At 41.1% G+C, this 27,606-nt stretch overlaps 1 protein-coding gene and 1 non-coding gene across 6 annotated transcripts in view; one reads left to right on the top strand and one right to left on the bottom strand.

Moving 5' to 3' along the window:
- The window catches only part of ADAM23 (ADAM metallopeptidase domain 23), a 201,161-nt gene that overhangs the window by 168,243 nt on the left and 5,312 nt on the right, over positions 1–27,606 (top strand). For 2 of the 5 annotated variants that reach the window (XM_029069168.2, XM_029069167.2), the window contains exons 20-24: positions 483–546; positions 2,975–3,080; positions 5,202–5,321; positions 7,357–7,525; positions 7,877–7,988. In XM_029069168.2, coding sequence (XP_028925001.1) covers positions 483–546; positions 2,975–3,080; positions 5,202–5,321; positions 7,357–7,525; positions 7,877–7,988 — 571 coding nt within the window. Of the gene's footprint in view, positions 1–482; positions 547–2,974; positions 3,081–5,201; positions 5,322–7,356; positions 7,526–7,876; positions 7,989–9,872; positions 11,554–17,596; positions 20,028–21,917; positions 22,009–27,606 lie in introns of those variants that run through there. The other 3 variants (XM_029069169.2, XM_029069170.2, XM_029069172.2) reach the window with 3 other exon arrangements.
- LOC114813639 lies at positions 26,588–26,725 on the bottom strand. The gene has a single exon (XR_003761356.1). It is a non-coding gene; the product is annotated as a small nucleolar RNA SNORA7 (small nucleolar RNA).

Raw genomic sequence — 27,606 nt, 5'->3', positions numbered from 1 at the left:
GGCTTACAGTCTTAATCCCCATTTTACAGATGAGGTAACTGAAGCACAGAGAAGTGACTTGCCCAAGGTCACACAGCAGGCCAGTGACAGATCTGGGATTAGAACCCAGGTCCTTCTATCTCTGTCACAGTCTCAATCCCCATTTTACATCTATCTATCCACTACGCCGTCCTGTTTTCTCACAATTTTGGTTTCCAGGGCAGTCATTCTCCATGTCCTGCTGACCTTAAATATGCCCCAAAGATCTAACATGATTATTTTATTTCATGTGATTTCTCTTCGTACCTGCTTGTAGGTTCAGATGGATGTTGGGGAGAGTCACGTTTCAGGGTTTAATACTCATATCTGCCAATGAAAATTCTCACCCCACTTTTCATCCAGAAATGTTTTACTGAGTCACGAGAAAGAGACGGAAAGAAAACCATTGTAGGGGAATAAACTCGCCCTGCAGTTGTTTGACCGATTTTTCTTATCTTCCTTAGGGCCGTTGTTATAACGGAGAATGCAAGACAAGAGACAATCAGTGTAAATACATCTGGGGGTCGAGTAAGTTCCATTTTCCTTCCTCTGAGGACGGAGCCTGAGTCTCCGTGGGGCCTGTTGCTTCTTCCCACTCAGATCTTCAGGGTGCAAAAAATATAACTAGGGGACGTAAGCAGCGATTCCTCCAAGCGGATTAGGTAATATTTTGGAATACAAACCTCACCGCACTGGAGAACTTGCTGCAGGAAACCCGATGCCAACATACCCACCTGATTGAGAGACACCTTTTCAGGCTTTTCTGAGCTCGGGTCCTTGTCCCGCTCCTCCCCGCGGCCACCTGGGGTAAGGGGTGAAGATAGAAGTGCTGAGAGTTCCCGGAGGCTAGGTAGGCTGGCAGGGATTGGTTGGGGTGGGTAAAGGGAGAAAAACAAAAGTTTTGCTTTGTTCCTCCTGGCGGCAGCTGTCATTCTTGAGGTACTCAAACAAACAAGGAGGCTGTCTAAACACCAAAACTTCCAGGGTCAAAGTCCTGCCTGCTAATCTCCCCTTAGGACTTTTGAGTCCTCATAAGCCAAAAGGTAACAGAAAGGCTTAGCAAATATCCTTAAGAACATAGGGCTTATATCATTTTTTTCTAAGCTGACAGTAGTTGCCCGACGCAGTTTCAGATCATATGTCCCTCTCCTCTGAATTTGCTGCTGGGCCGTCCAATCTGAAGCCAAATGAAGACGTTGGAGGGATTGAGGGGAGTTGGTTTGAATCCTTACAGTGGATCTCATAGAATGATGGGAACCACCTCTCCAATGCTGATTCTGTGGCATGTTGCAACCACAGATAGGTTGAATACATCAAAATGAATGATTTTGACATTTTGTTTACAGTGAGCCTCAAATTTCTCCTGTTTTGAAGGGTTCCTTCAGGTACAAGGGGATACGGAGGCAAAGGCATCGAGCGGCTCGGCATTACGCGATGACTTTGCAAAATATGGGAGAACCCAGTTTTACCGTCTTTGCCCGAGGTTCCGGATTCAGTCGTTTTTAAGAGTTCGCTTGATCTGCCTTGTAGGTACCAAATGTAAAGGGACCCTACTGCTGTTTAAAAGTGATCATTTCTCACTGGATACAGTACAGACAGCTCGGACACAGTCCTGGTCCCGCGCGGGGCTCACGGGCTAAGTAGAAGGGAGGCTTTGGCTTAGTGGAATAGAGCGCTAGGCCACAGCATAGGAGAAGCAGCATGGAAAGAGCACGGGCCTGGGAGGCAGAGGACCTGGGTTCTAATCCCAGCCCCACCACTTGCCGGGAGGAACTGATGCCTGATGAGGGACACCTTCACTCTGAAAGAAAACTTTTTTGCCAGGAAGCGCCAAGAGGTGGCAGCAGCATTCCAAAGATGTGAAGATGCTCGGCCTGTCACAGGCTGCTGCTTTTCCAGGGTTGACACTTGCCAGATCTTCTCATTTGCAACTCTCTCCTCTAACTTAAGTTGCTTTTTCAGTGTCATGTAGTGTCAAGAGTTAGTGCTTCAGTCCATTCATTCATTTGAATGAAGATATTTATTCAGTGCTTACTATGCACCTCCCCCCCGGGGATAGGTACCAGATTATCAGATTGGACATAGTCCCCCTCCCACACGGGGCTCACAATCTACCTCCTCCCCATTTTCCAGAGGGGAAATTGAGGCCAGGAACAATTTAGCGGCTTGGTCTAGGTTACAGAGCGGTCCGGTAGCGGACCTGGGATTCATACTCGGGTCTCCTTATTCTCAGTCATCTCCGAGCCTCTTTCCACTAATGGTGGTATTTGTTAAGCACTTACTTTGTGCCAGACACTGTACTAAACACTGGGGCAGGTACAAAATAATTGGATTGGACACAGTCCCATCCCACATAGGGATCACAGTCTTAATCCCCATTTATAGATGAAGTAACTTAGGCTCAGAGAAGTTAAGTGGCGGTGCCCAAGGTTACACAGCAGTTAAATGGCAGAGACTGGATTAAAACCCAGGTCCTCTGACTCTCAGGCCCGTTCTCTTTCCACTAAGCCACCCTGCCTCCCAGGAAACAGCCCCCACCCAGGAGTTCCAGCTCTACGAGATCAAGCGTAGGGTGCTTCATTGGCTCTGGTCCCAGAAGGTCTTGGAAAGAGTTCTCAAGGTTTTTTTAAATGGTATTTGCTAAGCACATGCTATATGCCAGGCACTGTACTCAGCGCTGGATTATATACACAAGCTCATCAGGTTGGACACGGTCCCTGCCCCACACAGGGCTCACAGTCTCAATCCCCATTTTACAGATGAGGTAACTGAGGTCCAGAGAGTTAAGTGACTTGCCCAAGGTCACAGAGCAGGTAAGTGTCGAAGTTGGGATTAGAACCCAGGTCCTACTGATTCCCAGGTCCGTTCTCTATCGAACAGGCCATGCTGCTTCTCGTCATGTGTTTTGCCTGTGAGTGGAATTAATGTCTCTCCCTCCATATTCCTTCCCCTAAAGAGGCTGCAGGGTCTGACAAATTCTGTTATGAGAAGCTCAATACAGAAGGCACCGAGAAGGGAAACTGTGGGAAAGATGGAGATCGATGGGTTCAGTGCAGCAAACAGTAAGTGATTGGAGCCGTCTGCTAAGTGGGGGTCTGCCCATCTATTCTGATTTGGAATATAGAGTGTGGCTTGGGTGACTTTAATGATCAACTTTTAAAAGTATATAAAGAAATATAAATGAAAGATAATAAATGAAATGATATATAAATGAAATCAAGAATCAAAGTTCTCAGTTGTTCATTAGAATATAAGCAACATAGTGATAGTGGGGAATGAGAAGTTCTAGGCATCTGTTATGTGATTTGCTTGAAAGTGTTAATATGCCAAATTTTACAACTTCCGTTACCTACGTATGCAGATGTGCATGGCATATATACGGCAGAAGCTGTCTAGTGGAACGTCTGTGATCAAGTGAATTGGGGACTAGTTTATATAATCAATATAAAAACCTCAAATAAAGAGCAAAATTTAATAACTTTTCCCTGAAGTCATCAAGCAAAGTGGGATTTGGCTTTTCAGACTTTAGCTTACTTAAACTAATAATAATAATAATAATGTTGGTATTTGTTAAGCACTTACCATGTGCAGAGCACCATTCTAAGTGCTGGGGAAGATACAGGGTCATCAGGTTGTCCCACGTGAGGCTCACAGTTAATCCCCATTTTACAGATGAGGTCACTGAGGCACAGAGAAGTGAAGTGACTTGCCCACAGTCACACAGCTGACAGGTGGCAGAGCCGGGAGTCGAACCCATGACCCTGACTCCAAAACCCAGGCTCTTTCCACTGAGCCACGCTGCTTCCCAACTAACCTTGGTCCTCTTGGTTCAGATGGTATTATCACAGTTTAATATGTCAGGGCCAGCTCAAGGCATTTTGGCCAATACAGGGATCTAGTTCTAGGACTATTCAGAATTAAGTTGCATCTAACACTGGACTCTGAATTCACCATAGCTACTGTGCTATGTATTGACATTTGAAGATGTATATATGTATATATATATATATATATATATATATATATATATCGCCATAAGAGGTCTTGGTAGAAGTTATCTCGCTCTTCTCTGTAACCCAGGCTCAGATAGACTAACAAGGACACACCACCATGGCATTGGTTTCATGGTCAGCACTTATCATCACAGGGCACACACCCTTACAGCCATTTTCAGGAGCCAAGAGAAGTGTCTCAAGTCTAGGAGAATTGATACTTGATTGGATTCCTCATGTCTGCACAGTGGCCATCTGCAAGATGTTTCTAGCCTGAATTTCAGGCATTAGTTGACACACAGTGATGCTTTCTTGGTAGAGCCCAGGTTAACCACACATCCTGGCTAAAAATGAACCCAGGGCCTAGATGTGGCTGGAACTTTGGCATTCTTATATGGCACAAGTGTTAACCAGCAGGTCAGTCCCTGGAAGGACGGGGAAGAATGTTTTGAGTTTTTATGGGCTACTCTGAAGGCTTTGACTCCCCAGTGAGTCAGAAAGTTAAGTGCTTTCGTAATGAATTTAGACCGTTTGACAATCTAAAGAATACAGGCACCAAGTACCATTTTTCCCTCAGTAGCAGAGTTTTTTTCTTTTCCTTGAAAATTATCAATCACTTGTATTTATTAAGCACTTACCTCTGTGCAGGGCACTGTACTAAACTCTTGGGAGAGTACTATATAACAGAGTTGGTAGAAATATTCTCTGTCCACAAGGGGCTTAAATTTTCTTGGTTCTTACCTCAAGTGCCCATTTCACTTGGTGTTTGTAGTGATCACCTTAATGTTTCTTGTGTTGAGTTATTTCTGGTTTTGGTGGTTGTTGGTTGGGAGTGAAATATAGGGGAGACTATGTTAGTCAGTGGTATTTATTAAGCACTTACTCTGTACAGAGCAGTGTTCTAGGTGCGTAGGAGAGTATAGTACAGTGGTATTGGTAGACAGGTTAGAAATGGTCACATCCTCCCAGAATGCTGTTTTCTCTTTTCATTGCCCTCCTTTGACCAATTGTGTAACAACTTTTTTCGCAGTGAATAAAGCACTCCTTTCACTAAGCGGCTAAATATCTTAAACTGAGGATATTAATAAAAAAACTGTTCATTAGCAGGAAGGATACCAATTGAAGCGGTGAGCACATGAGGTTTTGAATTTGCTTGTTTTTTTCAGCTTGATTATTTTCCCCCTTTTGCAGTGATGTGTTTTGCGGCTTTTTGCTCTGCACCAATCTCACTCGAGTACCACGGATCGGTCATCTTCAGGGAGAGATAACCCCAACTTCCTTTTACCATCAGGGGCGAGTAGTCGACTGCAGGTAATCCTCCCAGTATTGATAAAAACCTAGCGAAGACTGGAAAAATGAAAGAAAATAGGAGATTGGAAAAACAAAATATAGATATGGAATGGAACCATGTGTAATACAAATTTTAATATCCACACCTCCTCCTTTCTTGTCAGCTCCGAGGCATCTTTTCTGTGGTTTCTTTTTACCCACAATCTTTCCAAGGAAAATGGTTTTCACTTGAGGCGTTTGATAGGCAAGCAGATTCAGAATCCCAAAGTCATCCTACCTCCCCATTTCCTCCCAACTGCCCACTCCTCCCCATGGAAAACTAAACATCCAAAGGAAATTAAGGGAGTTAAACCCAGAAACAGATAGGAAGAAACACACAAACTTATACAGGGATACACAAGTCACACACACATAGGCTGAAAAAGAGAAAAAAAGACCTACATAAACCACAGAGCAGAAAACCTAACCCCCTAATTTCCACTGAGCTGGTGATGCATGTAACATTGTTTTTTAACAAGAAACAAAACTGTGATTTTATGAGATTTTACTGTATCTTATTAATAGCATTCCTTTTAAAACTCTCAAGTATTTTCCGTTTAAAGAGTGAAGATTTCCAGAATACTACCCCAGTATCATTACTTAAAGACAAGCACAAGTAAACTCCCACTACTCACTAGTCAAGGGGTTCATACATCTTATTACCTGACTCAAATTCAGCCAAATGGAATCTTTCACCAGTTAGTCTAGGAGTTTGCAAATTGGAACCATTTTATGAATTTATTGTTACTTCGGATATGATGAAAGTTTATTAACTATAAAATATAGAGATCCGTGAAATTATCTGCAATAGCTCTCCGTAAGACCATTTGGTTTACATTAATCAGTCAATCAATGGTATTTATTGAACATTTACTCTTTGCTGAGGACTGTACTAAGAGTTTAGGAGTTTACAACACAACAGAGTTGATAGATACATTCCCTGTGCACCAAGAGCTTGCAGTATAGATGGGGAAGCAGAAATTAAATATAAATAAATGAATTACAAATAAGTTCACAAGAGCTATGGGGCTAAAAGTGAGGTGAATATCAAGTACTTATATGAAAGTGATTTTGGGACTATTTGTATCTCTTCCTAGATTAAACATCACACTATTAATAATAATAACAGTAATGAAGAATGCTTTAATGTTTGTAGGGGAAGTCATGTTTGCCCTGGGTCTTGTCTTGTTCTTTTAGAACCAAGTTTTGAAAGCAGTTATTACCCTTTGCCCCCTATTAGAGATCTGTTGTCTATCCTTTCAATCATACATGAATACCCACTTTTGAGGAAAAATAACCAGGCTTTCTCTAAACTCTGGACACCATCAACTATTAACTTTAGCAGTGCTTTGCACAGGAATCAAATAGTTCTACTGGCGGACAGTAATGAAGGTATGTATTGAATGCATAGTAGTAATAATAATTATGGTATTTGATGAGCGCGTACTATGTGCCAAGCAGTGTTCTAAACACTGGGGTAGATACAAGGTAATCAGGTTGCCCCACATGGGGCTCACAGTCTTAATCCCCATTTTACAGATGAGGTAACTGAGGCACAGAGAAGTCAAGTGACATGCCCAAAGTCACACAGCTGTTAAGTGGTGGGGCTGGGATTAGAACCCATGACCTCTGACTCCCAAGCCCATGCTCTTTCCACTAAGCCACGCTGGTACTGAACACTGAGGAAAGTTCGAAAGATGCCCAAGAAATATTCCTTCGAGGAGCTTCCATTGTCATCATTCACTTTTGTCACCTTGTAAAGGTTTTCATTTGTGGAACCAGTAGGAAGGATTGGATGCATTTTTGGGTTTGCAACGCTGTCCTTATCATGTCCGTTAAAGAAGAAAGAGTGGAAGATTTTGAGATACTTTAATAAAACTCACCATCTACTGAGGTTCTTTTTAGCCCTATTGTTTTAAAAGTATCTATAGAGCATTTGAGCTTAAAGGGAAAAATGTCTTCCCAGATTCCCAAGTCCAGTGCCGTTTGCATTGTTGAATTCTTTTTTTTCCTCCAGTGGAGCTCATGTGGTTTTGGATGATGACACAGATGTTGGATATGTCGAAGATGGAACTCCATGTGGTCCATACATGATGTGTCTAGATAGAAAGTGCCTCCAGATTCAATCCCTGAACATCAGCAGTTGCCCTCTTGGTTCTAACGGCAAAGTCTGCTCAGGTCACGGGGTATGTACTTCCCTACATGTCTAAAATCTCTTTTTGTGGGAGTGCTCACATTTGAAATTTCAAATGTTACTTTGGGCTAAGCTCAGGCAAGAGGGGATTGGATGCAACAGTTATGTGTGTGTTCAAATGAAAAGAAAGTGAGCTTGGTTTTACTGAGTTGCATAAGAGAGAGGACACATAATAGACACATTCCCTGTCCACCGTGAGCTCAGAGTCATATAATGACTGTGGCCCACATTCCCTCCCACAGTGAGCTTACAATCCAAAAGCGAGGTAGCAAACCACAAATGAAAGCCTCACTTGTTTGTTGCTAAAAACATGTCTCTCCTTTTGCCCTCTTTCTTTCCTAAGGTGTGTAGTAACGAAGCCACCTGCATCTGTAGCTTTACTTGGGCTGGGACAGATTGCAGCATCTATGACCCTATCAAGAAGGATGATTCCAAGAAGGATGAAGGACCCAAGGGTTTGTGTGACTTTAGTTCCAATTTTTTACCCAGTTGTAGGAACTTCTTTTCGTGTGGCAGCAATAAAACAATTTGGTAGGCTAAGGGGAAATCTATAATATTCTATATCCTATAGTCAAACACGTATAGTTATTTATTTATAGTATTTGTTAAGCACTTACTATGTGCCAAGCCCTATTCTAAAAGCTGGGGTAGATACAGGTTAGTCAGGTCAGACTCAGCCCCTCTCCAACATGAGGCTCATAGTCTAAGTAGGAGGGAGAACTGGTTTCGAATTCCCCATTTTACAGATGAGGAAACAGAGTCACAGAGAAGTTAAGTGACTTTGCAAGGTCACACAGCAGGCAGTTGGCAGAGCCAGGATTCGAATTAAGAACCTCTGACTCCCAGGCCCATGCCCTTTCCACTAGATTATGCTGCTTCCTATTATAACTGTAGCTTTCAGGATAGGGTTGATGTATGGGTTTGGGAATTGGAGAGTTAACAGTGTCTATGTGTATCCTCTGATCTTTCATTATTCCACTTCTAGATTTAGAAAGGAATCAATCTAATGATTTCCATTCTTCCCAGTTTCCATTTTATTATTTTTTTCCCTTTCATGGTGCCATCTTTTTCACAGTCAAATGTTTTCTATTGGATCACCTTTAAAGGTTTTCCAATTCAGGGAGAATATTTTTCCCATCTCTTTCCAATGGCTACTTTTGTTCTTTCTCCTCTTTGGAAGATGAGTCTCAGAAAAGGAAAATTGAGCCTTCTGAAATCAAAAGTACCCAAAGTTATTCTCTCTCTCAAGAAATCTCAGTCCTTCCTTCCTTTAAATCTACTCAAAGGGCTGGAAGTCTAAACTCTTCCTGTGTACCAGTTTTAAAAGGAAAGTTAGAATTATAGTTCATTTATTTTTCCAATTTTATTTTTCCCCTGTGGGTATGTTTAATAATAATAATAATAATAATAATGCTTGTTAAGCACTTACTCTGTGCCTGGCACTGTACTAAGAGCTGGGGTGGATACAAGCAAATCAGTTTGGACACAGTCCCTTTCCCTTGTGGGACTCTGTCTCATTCCCCATTTGACAGATGAGGTATCTGAGGCCCAGAGAAGTAAAGTGACTTGCCCAAGATCGCACAGCAGACACAAGTGGCAAGCTGGGATTCGAACCCATGACCTTCTGACTCCCAAGCCCAAACTCTATCCACTAGGCCATGCTGTTTTTGTGGGATAATGATGCCTTAGAACCTGTGGTGCTGGTCCATAACACTCCACGGCTGGCCGTGCATCAGCATCATTAGGTCCACATCTGTCTACTCATCCACTGTGCCACTGTGGTATCGCTTGGCTCCCATTCTTTTTGTGTTATTGAACTTTCCTGATCACGTGCCCAGATAGCTAACAACAGTATATTTTTCCTGGATTAAAAGTTTATAGGCTTATCTGCTGATACCCGGTTTGGAAGCCTGAACTTGAAGCCTGAACATGGCATTTCTACTACTGCAGTAGGAAGACATTAGGGATGAGCATGTTAGGTATTGTATTGTGCATTCTTTATTCAGAAAAGTATGATTTTAAGAACCTTGTTTAAAACCGAGACACTTATCGAAGTAGAATTTATCTACTTGGTATGGTGCACTGTACTAGGCATTTATTAAACAAGCTCAAAATTAGCTAAATAACATTTTTGTTTATGGGACCCAAGTTGGATAGGAAAAAGGATTTAATGTTAATCAAGTGTATTATGTTACCTTAGTCCAACTTGAATGGAAGCAATGATCACTTGTATTGTTACCCTTCGATTATTATAAATACTGGAAAATATACCTATGGCTAAACACACACTGAAAAATGTAACTAACCTGTTCTTCATTTCACCTTTTTTTGTTTGATAGGATACAAGAAGAACTGGAAAATCTTAGTTTTGTTATTCAAAGTATCGAACTAAAAGGAAGAGATTATTTTATTCTGGATTTTTCCCTGTATTATAACTGTACTAAAAATTATATTTTTTTAAGTTGCCGGTTAGTTTACTAAATCTAAAAATGGAATAATAATTTTATTCTTTCTTAGTGAATATCAAGTTTATCTTTCAATTATTAATACTTATTTGCATAACTCTACAAGCAGAAATCAGATCTGAATTAAGCATTTGTATTTTATTTGGGGAAATATATTTCCCTTTCATGCTCAAACACAAAGATAACCTTCATTATGCAAAGTCTGAAAAAAAAGTAAAAACCACTAAGGAAGTGAGGAACTATTCCTGTCAGCAAATATCCATTATGGAGTCTGACCTACAGTCCTTTTGCAGACAAAACCACATTCATTCTAATTGATTCGAATAGGAGTATCTTTAGGTCATGGCCCTTATATTGAAACTTGTAGATTTGTTTTTATGCTTCACATTTGCTTGATAATGCCCGGGGTGAGGAAAACAAAACAAGCTCAAGCCAAGAGAACCGTGAAAGGAAATAGCCAAAACTGATTTTTTTTTAAAAATACCCAAAAACTTAGAAACGCACTCAAAAACAAACAAATGAATTATATTACAAATAATAAAAATCCTCCTCACAGTATAAATTCCAACCCATTGACCATCTTTCACTTAAGCCTTTTGGGTAAAAATAATATTTGATCAATGACCTTCTTAATTTCCTTTTGTGTGCGAGTATGTCAGTCAGTCAATGGAATTGATTGTTTACTGTGTGCAGAGCACTGTACTAAGCACTTGGGAGAGTACAATATAGCAGAGTTAGAATGTTATCATAATAAGCTATCTGTAGTTAATTATTTTAATCTGGTACGGTATTCTTCCATTTAAACGTTTTCCTTTTTATATCATATTAGGGAAGTATATAGGCTCTCCAATTGGAAGAGCAGTAATTTAGAAAAACAATCCCTGTTTGAAAATGTTTGAAGCTATTAACTTTTCATAACAGAGGGAAGAGATTCTGTGTTTCTCTTTGTGTGTTTGTGTGTGTATGCGTATTGTGGGGAGAGGTTTATTCCTTGGGGAAATGAATGCTGGAAGGTTTTTATTTTTCCCTGAAAAGTGCATTCATTTGATAGGAACATTCCCATGGATATAGATATGAAGATGTTATGGCAATACTCAAGAAATTGCCAAATTCTTAGTGCCAGTGACCACTAGTATCATGGTTTGGAAGCGCTTTGCGCACCCAGAGGCTGCCAAGAATTTGGGGTGCTAGAAAGATTGGTTTCCACCTGCAGACACCCCCTGTTCAGGGCTCACTTTGGGATAGGGATGGTCCAGAGAGTCTGGGGTCTTCCTTCAGATCCCTGCCCCTGCAGGGAAGAGTTTCCTCAAGCCAGGAATTGCACCTAGCTCAACCTAGATGCCCCAGGAGCAAGTGAAATCCAGAGGGGATTCCCCAGGGCTGCTCTGAAGCTCTTCAGTGCCCCACGATAATCAGAGATGCCGGGGGGCGGTAGCTGGCATCTGGGCTGTTTGTTGGGAGCTGCACCAGCAGACCGAGTCACAAGTTGGTATTCTGGCATTTGCAAACTGCTCTTCTGTTCTTTTTCTTCCTCTATTGGAAATCAGTCAATCAATCAATGGTATTTATTGAGTGCTTACTGTGTGCAGAGAACTGAACTAAACACTTAAAAAAATCCACTACGCACGTTCTTCCTTTCAAATTTAAAAGAAAGCTGGACTCTACTCCAGAATTTGGATTTTGAGCCAGTTTCTTCTCTGGCAGAGAAAGAGTGTTTTTTTTCTCTTGGATTTTTTTTTCCCAAATTCTGATTTCTATGACCCTATCCAAGAGACTGTGGGAGATACCAGCAGTCATAGTTTGTGTCAGATAATACCTTGATTTCATAGAGCGCTTTTATTCCCAAGCAACTCTCGCATGTTTTGTTTTGTCCTCACAACATTCCTCGTATTATTACTCCCATTTTCAGATATGGAAACTGAGGCAGAGAGAGGTTAAGCCACTTGTCCAAGGTCACACAACAACCAGTGGCAGAGCTAGTATTAGAAGGTAATTGTCCAGCTTCAAAACTCATGGTGTGTAGACTTTACCATACTGGTCTGTTCGGGGGACTTCCCTTTCTCCACCGAACACATCCTAGTTATTTTCTTGTCTGTTTCTCTCCAAACCCATTCTGGTGTGGTTGTTCTGGCAGCGGGTTTTAATGTCCTCCGTCAACTGTTTGTTCTGTGCAGTGCACTGTGCTAAACCCTGGAGAGAGTACAACAGAGTTAATAAGCATGTTCTGTGCGCTCAAGGAGCTTGCACTATAAAGAGGGAGACAGATATAAAATAAATTATGGGAATGTACACAAGTGCTGTGGGCTAATTTGAGGTGAATGTGAATGTCAGATGCTTAAAGGGTTCAGATCCAAATGCATAGGCAACACAAAAGGGAGAGGGACTAGGTAAATGAGGGCTTAGACAGGGAAAGCCTTTTGGAGAATATGTGAGTTTAATAAGCATTTATAGGTGGAGAGAGTGGGGATCCATCATAAATGAAAGGAGAGGGAGTTCCAGGCAAGAGAGAGGACACGGGCAAGGGGTCAGTGGTGAGGTAGATGAGCGTGAGGAACTCTGAATAGATTGGTGTTAGAGGAGCAAAGTTGTGGTGGGAAATCAATGAGGTAAGAAAGGGGAGAGCTGATTGAGTGCTCTAAATCTGATAGAGACTTCTGTTTGATGAGGAGGTGAGTGGTCAAATACTGGAGCATCCTGAGGAGTGTGAAAACATGGAAGGGACATTTGTTTTTGAAAAAATGATCTGGGAAGCAGAGTGCAGTATGGACTGGAGTAGGAAGAGGCAGGATGCAAGGAGATCAGTGAAGAGGTTGATGTGCAAGTCTGCTTTGACAGTTTTCATTGGAACTCTAGTACATCACCCTTAAATACCACAGCCATTAAAAGTGTAGTGAAGACTCTAGTTCTATGCTTTGTAATAATAATAATTGTGGTATTTGTAAGAACCTGCTATGTGCCAGAACAGAATTCCCATTCAGGGTACCTTTCCCTTTCCTCTTATACTTTTCCCTCCTTCCCCGGGACCCTTTCCCTTGCCCGGCCCCCTTATCCCCTTCCCCGATCCTTCCCTTGGGATATTCAGGTGGCAGAATAGATATGCTGCCAAACCATAAAATCATTGCTACTATTCAGAGGTAGGGACCTCTTTCCTTGGAGACCGTAACCCGTGGACCCTAACAGGGAAAACCCTTTTCCCACATTCTGTCCCTCCAGGATTGCTTCCCAACTCTCAACTCCAAACGGTCAAAGAAGGACTTCTTTCTCCAGCGAACTAGCCCTTCTCTTCTTCCCTATTGTCCCCTGTGATTGGTTGAGTTCCAGGTGGAGTCTTCAGTCCCTGAACAGTTAAGCGCTCAATAAAAAGCACTGATGGATTGATTAATTCAACTAACTCTCCTTCCCTTAGGCCTCTCTTTGCTTGTCTCTGCCACCATTGTACTCTCATTGGCCAGAAAGAGCAGCTGGGATCCCAATTTTTTAAGATTTCAGATAAAAACTCCAACTGGTCAGAGACTAATCCATTATATCCTATTTTTTACATATATATATATATATATATATATATACACAAGCAATCAGTCAATGGAATTTATTGGCCACTTACTATGTGCAGAGCACTGTACTAAGTACTTGGGAGAGTACAATACAACAGAATTAGCTGGCACATTCCCTGCCCATAAAGAGCTTACAGTCTAAAGATGAATTTACAGTCTAGAGAATACATAGATAATCTTAAATAATCCATTATTTAAGGAGGACAATCACCCTACCAGTCCAAAAAATGTAGTTGTTCTGAAGTTATTTCCAAACCCACCCTTGAAAAGTCTAAAAAGTAAAAAAAGAAAATATCAAACCAGCTCTCAACATTTTTCACTATAGTACTAAAGGGGGCTGGCAGAAGAGAGACATCCTTTGAAAAGTGATTTCAATCCAACTTTTTCCATTTCCTTATGTCATGCTTTGTGTGTCAAGGACTCTTAGCTCAGTTAACATAGAGCTCATTCTACCTCTTGCTCAAAGGAGATAGCTTACTCTTTCAGTTTAACATCTTGAAGTATGTGATCCATTCAGAGTCAGTAGGGATAATGTTTTGTTTCTCTTTAACTCCCCAACCTGGCATGCTCTTCCTTTACCCCTCTTCACCCCCCACCCCCAATACTATTCTGTTCTCTTGCCTCTGCTCTGAGAAGTTCCAAATTAAAAAAAAAAAAAAACCTTTCCCCCAGGGTTTAGATTTCTTTTTTGGTTTTAAATGACATTTTAAATATAGCAAAAGGTTCCATATATCAGCCACAATAGTTGCTCTGGGCTAAGATCTGGCACACTAGTTTCCGCATTCCATTTGTAATCTGAAGATTGAAGAATATATGATGCATTATAATTCATGCAAAGTGAAAGAGGCATCAGACCCACTTGTCATTTTGTCTCTGCTTTTTGCCTTTTCCTTCAGGGAAAAAAAGACCATTATACTAGAATTTTTCCAGATGGCTTTGTACTTTTTGACTGAATGTCACTGCTTAACTTTAATAAGTAGTTTCTGCCTATCAGGATCAAAGTTGAGATTTGATTAGTATTGCACATCAGCAAGAATCACAGCAGAGGTTTACAAAGTGATATTTAAAGACATGAGGTTCAAGACTGCCAGGGCCAAGAGGATTATCTGGTTAACTGAAGTCTGACATTAGATGTTTTGACAAGGCAGCTGCCTGAGAACTTATTCAGGGAAATGACTGGAAGCAGGGCTTAGTCTAAGATAACCACCAAATAAATTTATCCTCGCCTCCCTTTAACCTGAGATAGAGCTTATTAAGCCACAGACCCACTTCTTCGCATGTAAATCTTTTCTTGCTGGGTCTCAGGGGTGTAGGCTGAGAGTAATTCAGACTCCACACACCACAACAAGGCCTAAATTAATAATCTGCCTAGCTTCTCCTACCTGCATTATCCTTCTGCCCCCAGGGTGATGGAACTTCCCAACTAATGACAGATAGAATGCCCCAGTAACTTTTGGGAAGTTTTTACCTACGTAAAACCACTTTCTCTGCACCATGAGATTGGTACTTCTTTCTCCTTTCCCTACTTACCTCCTGCCATCCATTTTTAAACTATTTTTTTCCAGCTCCTTTTTTCCTATTTAGCCCCATTTTACAGCTGAAGAAACAGAGATCCAGAGAGATTAAGTGACTTAATCATGTCAGGTCTCCTGATCAATTCCACGTTCTTTCCACGGGGCTATGTGCTGCACAGGTAGAACGTTGCTTCTCTCCTGCCCTCACAATGTTCAGCCCAGTCAGCAGGAGTGAGCAATCTTTTACCCTGTCCTGAAGGAAAATGCACTGTCCCAATTTAGAAATGCATTTTTCCCACACTTTCATGTGTTTTTAAGGGGAGGGGTCCCTCTAAGCTCAATTTTTTTTTTCTCTCTTGGTCTTTTTTTTGGCTTAGAAAAGAAAATCTCTTTCCCACACACATATACTCACATGCGCACACACACAAAATACTAGACCAAATCAGGAAAATTTGGTCGTTAGAATTTCCTATTTGAATTTCCTCAGTTTCCTCTTTGTCACTAGGTCAAAAATTGTCCACTGATTGGAGAGCTCTCTCATTGTTAAGAGAATTAGAGCTGTTTCTGATTTTTCTGAGACAGACTACCGGATGGAATGCTTTCCCGGATGTAAGGGTCTTTGATGAGTACTCGAGTGGAAGTTTGAAGCTTCTCCCCATTAATCACATTTCTGTCATTGTTTTTCCTCTGTACGTCTGTCTTTACCCTGAGTGGAGTTTCCTTAGAGCCATTCATAGTCTACCTAGCAAAAGAAAGGTGAACATGCAAGAATTACCTGGAAAATTTGATCAGTGCAGACTGCTAATCAGGATAATCGAGTTGTGAAATGTTGCTCTCTTTCACCTAAATAGCTGAATGATCACCTTGGCTCTCTCCTTCCTGGGGAGGCACAGTTTTCTTACTGTGAAGGAATAGAACCCATCGGACAAATGAGCTGAGAACAAAGAGGGCTTTGGAACAGGGTTTCCGTAGGGAGAAAGCCTTGGGGGAAAGACCTCTGCAGTCCGAAGGACAGCGTAGTTAGAAGCAGTCAGAGGTTTCTCTCCAAAGCCAACCCCAGCTATTCTGCCCTCAGCAGATCTGCTGAATTCATTCAGTCATATGTATTGAGCTCTTACTGTGTGCAGAGCACTGTATTAAGCACTTGGGAAAGTAAAATACAGCATGGAAATCCTTGGACAGATCCCACCGACCCCTAACCCTGTCATTTTCCCCATCCATCTCTACCTCAGCCATGTGTCCAGACTGCCAGTAGAGTGTAAGTTCTTCCCAAAAGTCAATCAAAGGGTTCTGGAGCAGATCAAAGTCCTAAAGAAGACCTTTAAATCCAGGAATAAAAATCCATAAATAAAATAAGATAAATATAATAAAATCCATAAGCAGAACAGAGTGGCTTGAGCCAAACCCAAAATAGCAAGCCAAAAGGTACCGATACCAGTCCTCTTTGTGTTTGAGTGGACAGGGAGCAAGGTGTTTACGCTGAAAGAAACACATTGATTTAGGATTTTTCTCGTCATAAAATTATCTTTCTTAATAATCATGGTTTTTGCCTGAATAGATAAGACCACTTAGCTTGGTTCTCTTAGTGCCTAAATTCTCTCTTAGTCTAGAGCTCTAAAGTATTAAATTTGCAGACCTTCCATCAGAACTGCATTTAATAAATCCTGGACTAGAAGTCCCAGACCTATTCACAAGATTTGCCTCAGATGCCAGGAGACTCTAGATTGACCTAATATACTATAGGAAGAGAAAGAAAATTCCAAGTTGAATCAAAATCAATCATATTTATCGATGTTTCCTGTGTGCAGAACACTATACTAAGCACTTGGGAGAGTACAGAATCAACAGAGTTGGTAGTCGCGTTCCCTGCCCAAGTTTATTTAAGAGGTGAACCCAGCCGACCAACAATATACAGAATCAGAACAGAAATCCTGGCATCTGACCGAGATTGAAATATGTCTTCAATAATTCCCACTTCTTAATGTGGTGGAAATATTTAAAGTGTGTGTCTAGTTGTTGCGTACAACTCCTGGAGAGATTAAACTTACTTGGTTTTTCTGCTTTGAATTTTACCATTTTTTTTTAAAAAAACGTTTTCCATTGGTGTATAGAGCCACATTTTGATCCAGAGTTTGATTAACATTGTGAGAGTTAAATGATACTTTGTTTAAGGCAATTCCTTTAGAAAACTGCCTTGTGATACACACATTCTTTAACGTTCATTGGTAGAGAAACAAAATTGACATGGTCCATTTAGATGACTTTGTTTTTAAAATACTGTACTACAGATACTAAACATATTTATAAAATAGCTTTTATGGAGCTTTGAAGTAAATTCAAAGTTGTACTGAAATATATTTATTTTGGACCATGATTACATTTTCAAATGGTTCTTTCAAAGTAAAGGTGGAACTGTCGCATCAAACTGAACTTAACAAAACATTACCCTGAAGGAGGTATATTTTATAAAAAATTGTGCATAATGTAATCATTTCCTTTACAAAAAAATCTCCCTTTTCCCTCCACACAGTGAGCCTGGCCACTAACAGACTAATAGGTGCAGTGGCAGGGACCATTCTGGCTCTGGGGGTGATTTTTGGAGGCACAGGGTGGGGAATAGAGTAAGCATCTTTCTTAGTTTCAGAGTTTTGTTTTGTTTTCTGTTTGGTGCCAGTGTGTGAGGTAACTGTTTGCACCCTAACCCTCTGTGTACTGTCTCATTGGCTTTGTGTTGTGTGGTGGCTGTATTTGTGGTGTAAATTGGATGTGTCGGTGTCATGTGATTTGCTCATACAGTCTTGAACCCTCTCTTGTCTGAGGTGATGTGGGGCATAAAACAATACCTTTGTGAATATTTACAGTACCTTGAGTAAAATAACCTCATGTCAATATTTCATTCCTCCTAAGTTATAAAAAAGAATGAGAACTTTTATTTTTCAAGTTTCTGAATACCAACTGGTAATGTATTCCCCGTAGAGCAACCTATACCACCAATGCCTTCATCTCCCATATTGGATTTCCTTGTAATCAGTGGGGCATTCCCTTGACCTAAGGAATCATCAGATCCAGTTAGTTCCAACAGAGAATACTGCATCAGCATTAGCCTTCAGGATTTCCATCTTTGGAAGGAAGTCTAAATGTATGATGGCTGGAATTTCCACAGATTTGGGGATATAGGGTGAGGAATGGTATGCCATAACTGACCCATCAATCAGAGATATGGGAAACCTGTGTAACTGTCATCCTCTCCTCATATAGTAAATTTGAAAAAGTATGTATCCTCAGAGTCTCCTTTGTTATGTGGCACGTCAGCAGGTGAAATGGTTATTTTAATCCAGGACTTCACAGCTGAAAGTCAAGTAGAGAGTTGGCTGTGAAGACATTGAATATAAATAAGTCTTGTCCAGAAAAGAATTCTGCTTTGGGGGGTGCTGATGTCTGGATTGACTGCCTTACCCAAATTTGCTGGACCATTGTCAACTCTCCATATGACCTTATCAGATGAGTTTGGATGATGAAAATGTCCAATCTAAATATTGTCTCGCTCCACCCTCCAAAAATTTCCCTTTTGAGGGTACTGGTGTCTTGCCCAAATTTGATGGACCATTCCCAACTCTCCAAATGACCTTACGTAGGCTTGAGAAAGTCGGAAAGAGGACATAGAGAGAGCGCACTAATTCATAGGTCAAGGTAAAACTTTAAATGTTATCATGCTCAATGCGGGTACTCTCTTGTGTAAAGATACTCACTGAATTGCATGTCTTTTCTGAGCATTGGTATCCACAGAGCTTAGCAGTTATCATTTCTTCTGCAAGAGGCCTAAAAATTAAAGGACAAACCTTAAGTAATAGCTGGTTTAGCTGCCACTGAACCTGCACAGATTAGCAGCCTCTTGGTGAGATCAGATCATTTTCCTTTATTAATGTTCTGCCCCCAAATCACCTGAGAATATATTTGTGTAATTTTGTTCGGGTCATTAGATTTGAGCATAAAAATTGAGAGAATTAATTGAAAAGTGAGTCTGACAAGTTAATAGATCAGTAGGAGGCATTTTAGTCATGGGAAAAAAGATGATATTGGATGTAGAATTTGTATGAAAATGTGGCATTCAGTTTCTATGGAAAATGCTGTCTCTACAGATTCCCACCATACTAGCTACAACCTCAACCAAATTTGCTAAGGTATATCCATTTTGGGGAAAGTTTGCCAGACAGCTTTTTAATAATGCATGAATTTATTGATCATGGAGGTAAATTTCAGCAATTTTGCATTTAATGTTGTAGATAGATAAGAGCAAAAGGTTTTAAATAGTAAAGCAACAACCCTTGTTATCTGCATTTGGGGGTCATCCCTCATTTTTGGTGATTCTTATTAAATCAGGTAAGTCCGGAAGAGTATCTTATTTCCAGCAGAAGAAAATTTAGTCATTTTTATTGGTGACTGGTTTTGTGCCATTTCTGTCTCTTGTTTTTCAAATTTACATTATTGCCAATGTTGTTAAAATTTTGTTTTTGTATACGGAGACAGGCTTTTAACAAAAAATGAATAATAAGGTTGTTTAATATAATTTTACCAAGAATGAAATATACATTCTTACTAAGGATTATAGAAAAAGTTTTCTTTCATTTCTACCCTTTGATAAACTATTTATATATGCTACTTCTTAGATAACATACTAGCATGAGCTAGCAAAGCTCAAATCTTATATAGTATTAGATTGCTGTATGTGCAGAATGATGTGTTGTAGCTTTTATAGCGCTACTTTGCACAGCAAACCTTTTGAAATGTAATGCAGTGCGTTTGCCCAAGAGGCCACTGAGATCAGTTTGCCCCTTTACTGGTGAGTTTGGGAGTTCATATATCTTTGCTCTGTTGATGATGGCTCCAGAATCCTCAGTGTTGCCCCCTTTCACTCTCCTAAGTTTTCATATTCATTCAATAGTATTTATTGAGCGCTTACTATGTGCAGAGCACTGTACTAAGCGCTTGGAATGTACAAATCGGTAACAGATAGAGACAGTCCATGCCCTTTGACGGGCCTCCAGTCTAATCGGGGGAGACGGACAGACAAGAACAATAGCAATAAGTAGAATCGCAGTAAACATCGCATTAAAACAATAGCAATTCTCTTGGCATATTCATAATATTCGCGGGCCCAATTTTAAGTTGGCATTTAAAACAGCAGCACATGATGGACCACTGTATCCATTTGTGTGCCTGGCTGGACTCAAAAAAAACCCAATCAATTGATAGTATTTATTGAGCACCTACTGCATGCCAAGCACTATAGTAAGCATTTGGAAGTGCAGTAGAGTTAGTAGACATGATTCTGGCCCTCAAGGAGTTGACAGTCTAGCAGGAGAGGTAGAGGCAGAAAGAGCTTTCTCCTCCATACGTGGATTCAGGTGGAAACCCAAAGGACTTTCGAGGCTAGGGACACCAGGAATAGGGATATTCAGTTTAGAATCAATGGATGTATAATTCAGTGGGGAAACTTTTTTCTGAATTTGGGAGGATACTGTGAGTTTGTATTTGAATTACAAAGCATGTGGTATGCTAAATTATTGAATTGGCTTTATCTTTGCCCTGGACACCGAGAATTTAGTTTTCTGGCAGAAAACATTCAAGAGAGTGTCTTTTGGGGTGAAAAAAGAAGAGTGTTATTGTAAAATGTATCAAAATGTGGTCAAAGAAGCAGGATGGAGAAATTCCACTGTATACATTTTTTTCTTTCCCTCGCTTTTATTTCTTCCCCTTTTCCCACTGGCATCGTCCAGGCTCTCAGACACTCTCTGAGTCTATCTTGACAAATATAAAAGAGACTATTAATGAAACATGAAGAGCTTTGTTCTGCCATTTGCAAAAAAAAATTACTCTGTAGAGTTTTATTCTACCCTCACTTCTTCCCTTTTCTGGTTCACTTTGTTGTTCAATTCCTTGGTGACATGGAAGAGATGTTGGAATATTAGAAATGTTTTAGGGAGTGAAGAGCCTTTAATTCAGGTTCAGATTCTTAGAATTGTTGACACCCCTTTTCCAGCCTGCCTCATTTCTGTGCATCCTTTGGTTAATACATTTGGGGTTTAGGAAACTCTAGGAACTCCAAGATAGGTCGCTAATCCTTTTCTGGGTCCCAGTCATGGTTTCCAGAAGGAGAGAAATTGTAATGACTATAATTCTTTTGCTCTTTGGTATTGCACTCAGTTCTCCTACAGTGTGGGGGTCATATTACCCAAGAGCCTCTCCTTCACAGAACATGCACTGAAACACTCATGCCACGTCCAGTTCCACACACGTGCATTCAGCCATTTCATCAGACACCACTTTGCCTCCTATGCAGATGGGCACCTGTCATCAGAAGAACATTTTCTATTTCCTCCATAGCATTCTCTCCCAAATACGTAATGGAAGCATGCTCTGGGGGAGAGTTCACCACAGTCCCAAGCCTACTGGTTGGTAACTTGAGAGAAAGGAAAAATTAGGGATGTGGGTGAATTTTTCAGGAGAATCATTAGGTTCTCTTAAATCATTATGTTCATCTTAAATGAATATTAAGATGTACAGTACTTGATTGAAACTATCCCAAAAGAACAGGCCAAAGGAATTTAGCCAAGAAATGTAGTGAGGTGATGTTACCTTTCAAGACTGGTAAAACTAGACTGGCATTAAGGAGGAAGAAGGGATAGACCTTCTTGTTTCTCTCTATTCTTCCAAACAAAAGACCATGCCCGTTTGAAAATGTTTAGAGATCTTTTGGGGTGTATTTGCTTCCTTAAATCACTTTGCTGCCTTTCCCTTGTGAATGAAGTGATTGGTTCTTACATCTTTCTTCCCATAATCCTTTATCGCAGGTCCTAGCGCCACCAATCTTATAATAGGTTCCATCGCTGGTGCCATCCTGGTAGCAGCTATTGTCCTTGGGGGGACAGGATGGGGCTTTAAGTAAGCAATAGCGCATGTCTTCTCTTCAGTGGCTATGGCATTTCTATTTTCTGCTTACATTGCCAAGTTTTGAGTTCCTGCTACATGATCTCAAAATGATTCAACTAGATCGTTTGCTTTCTGAAGTGGGAAATGGTTCGTGACGCTGAGGTGCAAAGTGGGAACAGGTGAGGAGTCAGTCGGTTAGTCATATTTAATAAGGATATAGTATTTGTTAAGCACTTATTATGTGTGAAGCACTGTTCTAAGCGCTGAGGGGAATACAAGGTGATTGGGTTGTCCCACTTGGGGCTCACAGTCTTACTCCCCATTTTACAGATGAGGTAACTGAGGCACAGAGAAGTTAAGTGACTTGCCCAAAGTCCCACAGCTGACAAGTGGTGGAGCCGGAATGAGAACCCATGACCTCTGACTCCCAAGCTTGTGCTCTTCCCACTGAGCAACGCTGTTACTGTGTGCAGAGCATTGTACTAAACATTTGGGAGAGTACAGTGTAACAGACACATTCCGTACCCACAACAAGCTTACAGTCTAGAGGAGGAGACAGACATTAAGAATGATCACTCAACATCTGTAGGTTTAAGAAATATACAAACTTAGAGAAATCTTTAACTGAAAGAGTCAAATTAGTGTTGCAACAAGAGGCACGTACCCAGCAGAAAGTTTGAAAGGCATTCAGTGGGAAAATGAGTACACAGCAGGATTGGTGGCCAGCCGTATTTGCAAACTGGCCACTTTGTGTGCATTCGAGATAGCAGAAAGTAAATGTTTTTCATCACATTTCATATGGATATCAGTCTTTATCTGTTCAAGGCAGATGGATAATTTGAAAATCTAAATTCTAATGTAATATTTTACAGTCACTACCAACCCGTTCTCAAAACGAGTCCTCAATCGTTCCGTTACTTCAAGCCGAAGTAGAAGACTTCACTGACTCAGTGGTGTAAACGTTGCTTCCATCTACGTGGTCTAGTGGATAGAACGCAGTCCTGAGAGTCAGAAGGACCTGGGTTCTAGCCCCGGCTCCACCACTTGGCTGCTGCGTGACCTTGGGCAAGTCACTTAACTTCTCGCGGCCTCAGTTACCTCATCTGTAAAATAGGGATTAAGACCGTGAGCCCCAAGGGAGACGGGGACTTTATCCAACCCGATTAGCTTGTATCCACCCCGTGCATAGTACATTGCCTGGTACATAGTCAGCGCTTAACAAATACCACAATTATTACATGACCATCAATATAATGTGACAATGGAGTCTCCCTTCGAAACAGAGGACCCCCAAGCCCTGAGCCATCAGGTCCAAGAACTTGTGTGAAGGGAATGATTCCAGTGTTGGTATTTGTCCAGACCAACTATCTCAACCCCGCCTGCCAGTTCTGTTCCAAATAAAACATGAGACTGACTAGGAAGGAAAGGAACAAAAACATTTTTTTTAATATTTTACTCTTGCCTCACTCAGAGCCAAATGGAAAACAATTCTAATTGTTATTCTGCGGACTAGCTTAATCTCCCATCCAGCCACTGTAACCCCAAACCAGTTAGTCATTAGAGATCGCGTGACGATTTTGTGGGATTCTGTAAACCTGCATGCCAAATGCTTCCCCCACCTTGATAACCCTTTACAAACTTGTACCTCATTATTGATACAGAAATTCTGCAAAATGCTAGTTTGAGACTGTTTTTGTAGCCCTAGAATTCCTCACTACATTTGAATTCCTTAAAAACCTGTCTCCCCATCATTATAATGTCAGTTTTCCAAGCCTTTTAATGTTGGGAAGACTTGGCTCTTACAACACTACATTTCTGCAAGTCATATCTGTTTTCTGATGAAACTTCTGTATTTATTTGGCACTTTACTTCAGCAGAAGGCCTTTGTAAGTGACACTAGACCCACTCGCTCATCATCCAACCAACTAGGGTTATGTTACACTTGGCAGCTTATGTGTCATTCACCTGCACAATCTACAAACATGCAATCATTCAGGGGCGGGCTTACCAATTCAGCACCTGGATGACTTCACTATTTCAAAATCCTGGAGCCATGAACAGTAATCTGTAGCAGAACCTCAAAAATAGTGGCCTGGCCTAGCTCACAGCTTGAAGTGCATGTTTCTTTGGGGGACAACGGAAAAGGCTTTTTTACTTGCTTCGCACAGTTGATTAGGCCCTGCACATTTCGTTTCCAGACTAATTCCTGACGTTCCAATTTGCTTGTAAAGCCTAGCCGAGATTTGTAAATCGTCCGCAAAGTGAACAAAGCAGACAGGGAAACAGAATTTTAGAAATAGATGAGATTGTAGAGACTGATTGGGATTTACAGAATGCTATTAAACTGTGCTGCCGTGCTATGTCCGATTTGGTGTTATAGGGCAAATCTGAAAAGCCTTTCTTCGGCAACAGTTCAGGGAGTATAACTTGGCTGTCAGTTGATGCTGTCTTTTCACCATATTAATCACCATGGTAGTGATAAAGTGGGAAAGCATGCAACACTGAGGGAAGCTATTGAGTTGAAGAACAAAATCAAGGAATAATCCTATAATCACGGGCTCATTATGTGTAGAGGATATGAGAATTCCATTGATATCCATTAGGCCTTTGAATGTGGCAGGTGGATTTTAGATTTAACTTGCTTTAAAAGTTGATAGAAGAGGGATTCTTCAAGGACAGGATTTGAGATCATTTTTCAAGAACAAAAAGCTTTGATATTTTAGACTCTGTGGTGATTCCTGAATGCATAGATGAAGTTGTTGGGGTTTTAGTTGATGGGGAGGTGGAAAGGGACAGTACTGAGTTTGGCTTTTTTGGGTCCATCTAATTGTTTCTAAATTGGTGACATTAGGTTGTTCTCATTTGAAAGATATTTGGAATAAATGTACAAATGCTAATGAAAGTTGAGTTTTAAAATGATGTATAGAGAGTTCACCAATGAAAAGGTAACAGAGATGAATATGAGTAAAAGAAAGATGTAGACCCCATTAATATCATCCCAGAAATTCCTGCTGAAATTGGGGATTATACGGCCCAGGGACATGAACTGAAGAATCTTAGAGCAATACACTTGACGATAAATATATTGTTGGATCTAGATACTACAGAGGATGACTGCTTCCTTCCGAAAGCAGATTTTCTTTGGAAGCATCTTTTAAGTTTAATGTGAAAGAATAGGGTAACATTTCACTAAAATCAGATCCTTTGAATAGAAAATGACCAAGCCGAGGTCTCCGATTAGACCTTGTCATTCCCTAAAAGTATTAATATGTATATATGCACACACATTAAATTTTTAGGAATGACAAGGTATACAGATATATAAAAACTTCCCCCTCCCCACTGCCCCAATAATGGTTAAGGATAAAGAAAGTCCTGAGAAATGATAGCAACATTTTATCAAGGGCATTGAGGCGGTGAGACAGTAGCCCAAATTGTTCTTTTTCCCAATTCACAGAATTGACTAGCAAGTTTAAGATGGAGATGTTTAGAGCTCATGTATCCGATTGTGATATTTCTGAAAAGACAAAAGTACTTTGCTTTGGAAGGTTGTTGCTTTGGGGTGTCATATATTCATATGTGTGGTGGCTGAATCAAGGGGTCAGGAGGCATCGTTGTACTGTAGTTGAATCCAGACTCCAAGATCAATCAATCGATCAATTGATTGAGCTCCTACTATAGTAAGTGCTTGACAGAGGACAATAATAATAAAATAATAATAATAGAAATAAAGACCATGCCCTGCCCTCAAGAAGCTTAAAGAACTTTGAAGATAAACTGTAAGTTCGCTGTGGGCAGGAAACAGGTCTGCCCACTCTGCTATATTGTACTCTCCCAAGTTCTTAATACAGTGCTCTGCTCACAGTAAGTGCTCAGTAAATACCATTGATTGATTGAAAACAGGTGATGTTCTTCGATAGATGGCGAAAACAGATTTGGCCTTTGAAATAACGATTGAGTTTTTAAGGCCAGTTCAAGTCTCTCTTTCAGAAATAACATGACTTTATGAGTGTGATGCCCTTGTCCTCCACCATCATCATCATCAGTGGTATTTATTGAGTGCTTACTGTGTGCAGCACTGTACTAAGCGCTTGGAAGAGTTCAGTACAACAGAGTTAGCAATCACATTCCCTGCCCACAACAAGTTTACAGTTCTTATTCTTCAACGGAGTCAAGCTCATGTCTACTGCTGCCATAGAATTAGCACATCACCAACCTAAACTCGACTCCTTGTTATATTGCTCTTTTCCAAGTGCCTAGTACGATGTTCTGCCCACAGTAAGCACTCAATACATATGGGTGGTTGCTTCCCACAGTTCTGCGTGCCCTCCTCCTCCTTCCCCCACCCCCCCAACACAGACACACGCACACCATGCAGATATCTTATCTTGTCTTATGCCGTTGAGTCGTTTTCAACCCACAGCAACACCACAGACACATCTCTCCATCTGCAGTGGTTCTCGTAGGGTATCCGTGGAGTTTTCTTGGTAAAAATACAGAAGTGGTTTAGCATTGCTGCCTTCCGCGAAGTAAACTCGAGTCTCCACTCTCGACTCCCTCCCACGCCGCTGCCCAGCGTGGATGACTTTTGACTTGTAGCAGATTGCCTTCCATTCGCTAGCCACTGGCCAAGCTAGGAATGGAATGGGTAGGCCTCTGCTTGACTCTCCCTCCCATAGCTGAGACTGGCAGAGTACTGAAAACTCTCCAGGAGTGACCCTGAGAGGGCTATGCAGACATCAGGCAGCTCAAATATAGCCCCAAGGAAGCACGTATATAAATCCTGGACAGTGCTGAAGAGAGAGACAGGCTGGCCAGATCCTCCCTCCCTCGGTCCAGCTAGTAGAGCTGGAATTACTTTTGCTTCCAGGTCACTGGGCAATTATTCTGCCCCCACTGGGTAAGGAGGAGGGGTTTCCTAACAGTTTCTCCTCCCCATTGCCTACAGGAGAAAGGTCAGGCTCAATCAGTAATATTAGCCCTGGTGACATTTTCTAGAAAAGTTTAGCAACCAAATCATTTTAGATTGAAGATACCAAAGTGAAGAAGGGAACTCAGTTCGAAGAAAATGCAGTATCAGGTGAACTCTGGCCAAAGAAGCAGATGGAACAATCGTTGCTTTGCAGGGGTTGCAGTGTTCTGAAGAACGCCAGGATTCCCCGAGAGTGATTGCCGTCACATTTAATATGAGTTGGCATCATCATGTCCAGGTTCCTGCCCGCCACATTCCCAGGGGCTGAACTTCTGTGGAATGAAATATAACGCAGAAGAGTTCAGCAATGACAGAGTATCTGAAAGGCACAAGCCCAGAATTCCAGGGTAGCCTTTGCTTTTGCGGCTTCTCCCCACGTCTCACTGTTCCAGTTTCATTGGAACTCCCTCTCTCCTCCCAGAAATTATTCGGGGGCAAACCTTTCCTTTACTTCTTGCTACCACCATTGATTTACAAAACTGGGACTCTCCTCTATCTTATTCTGCTCAGAAAAAGAAAAAAAATGGACAAGTAGAAAGCATGAGGAATGGGGAGTGGTAGAAGAAAGAGAGAACAAAGCATTCATCATCTTCCTAACTGCAGAGTGGCGTTCAAGGCAAGGCAGGTTGTAGTAAATG

The sequence above is a fragment of the Ornithorhynchus anatinus genome, chromosome 7 (assembly GCF_004115215.2).
Source record: "Ornithorhynchus anatinus isolate Pmale09 chromosome 7, mOrnAna1.pri.v4, whole genome shotgun sequence".
In the NCBI taxonomy this organism is placed as follows: Eukaryota; Metazoa; Chordata; class Mammalia; order Monotremata; family Ornithorhynchidae; genus Ornithorhynchus; species Ornithorhynchus anatinus.
The sequence above is the reverse complement of the archived record's forward strand: the minus strand, read 5'-3'. Positions and strand labels throughout refer to the sequence as shown.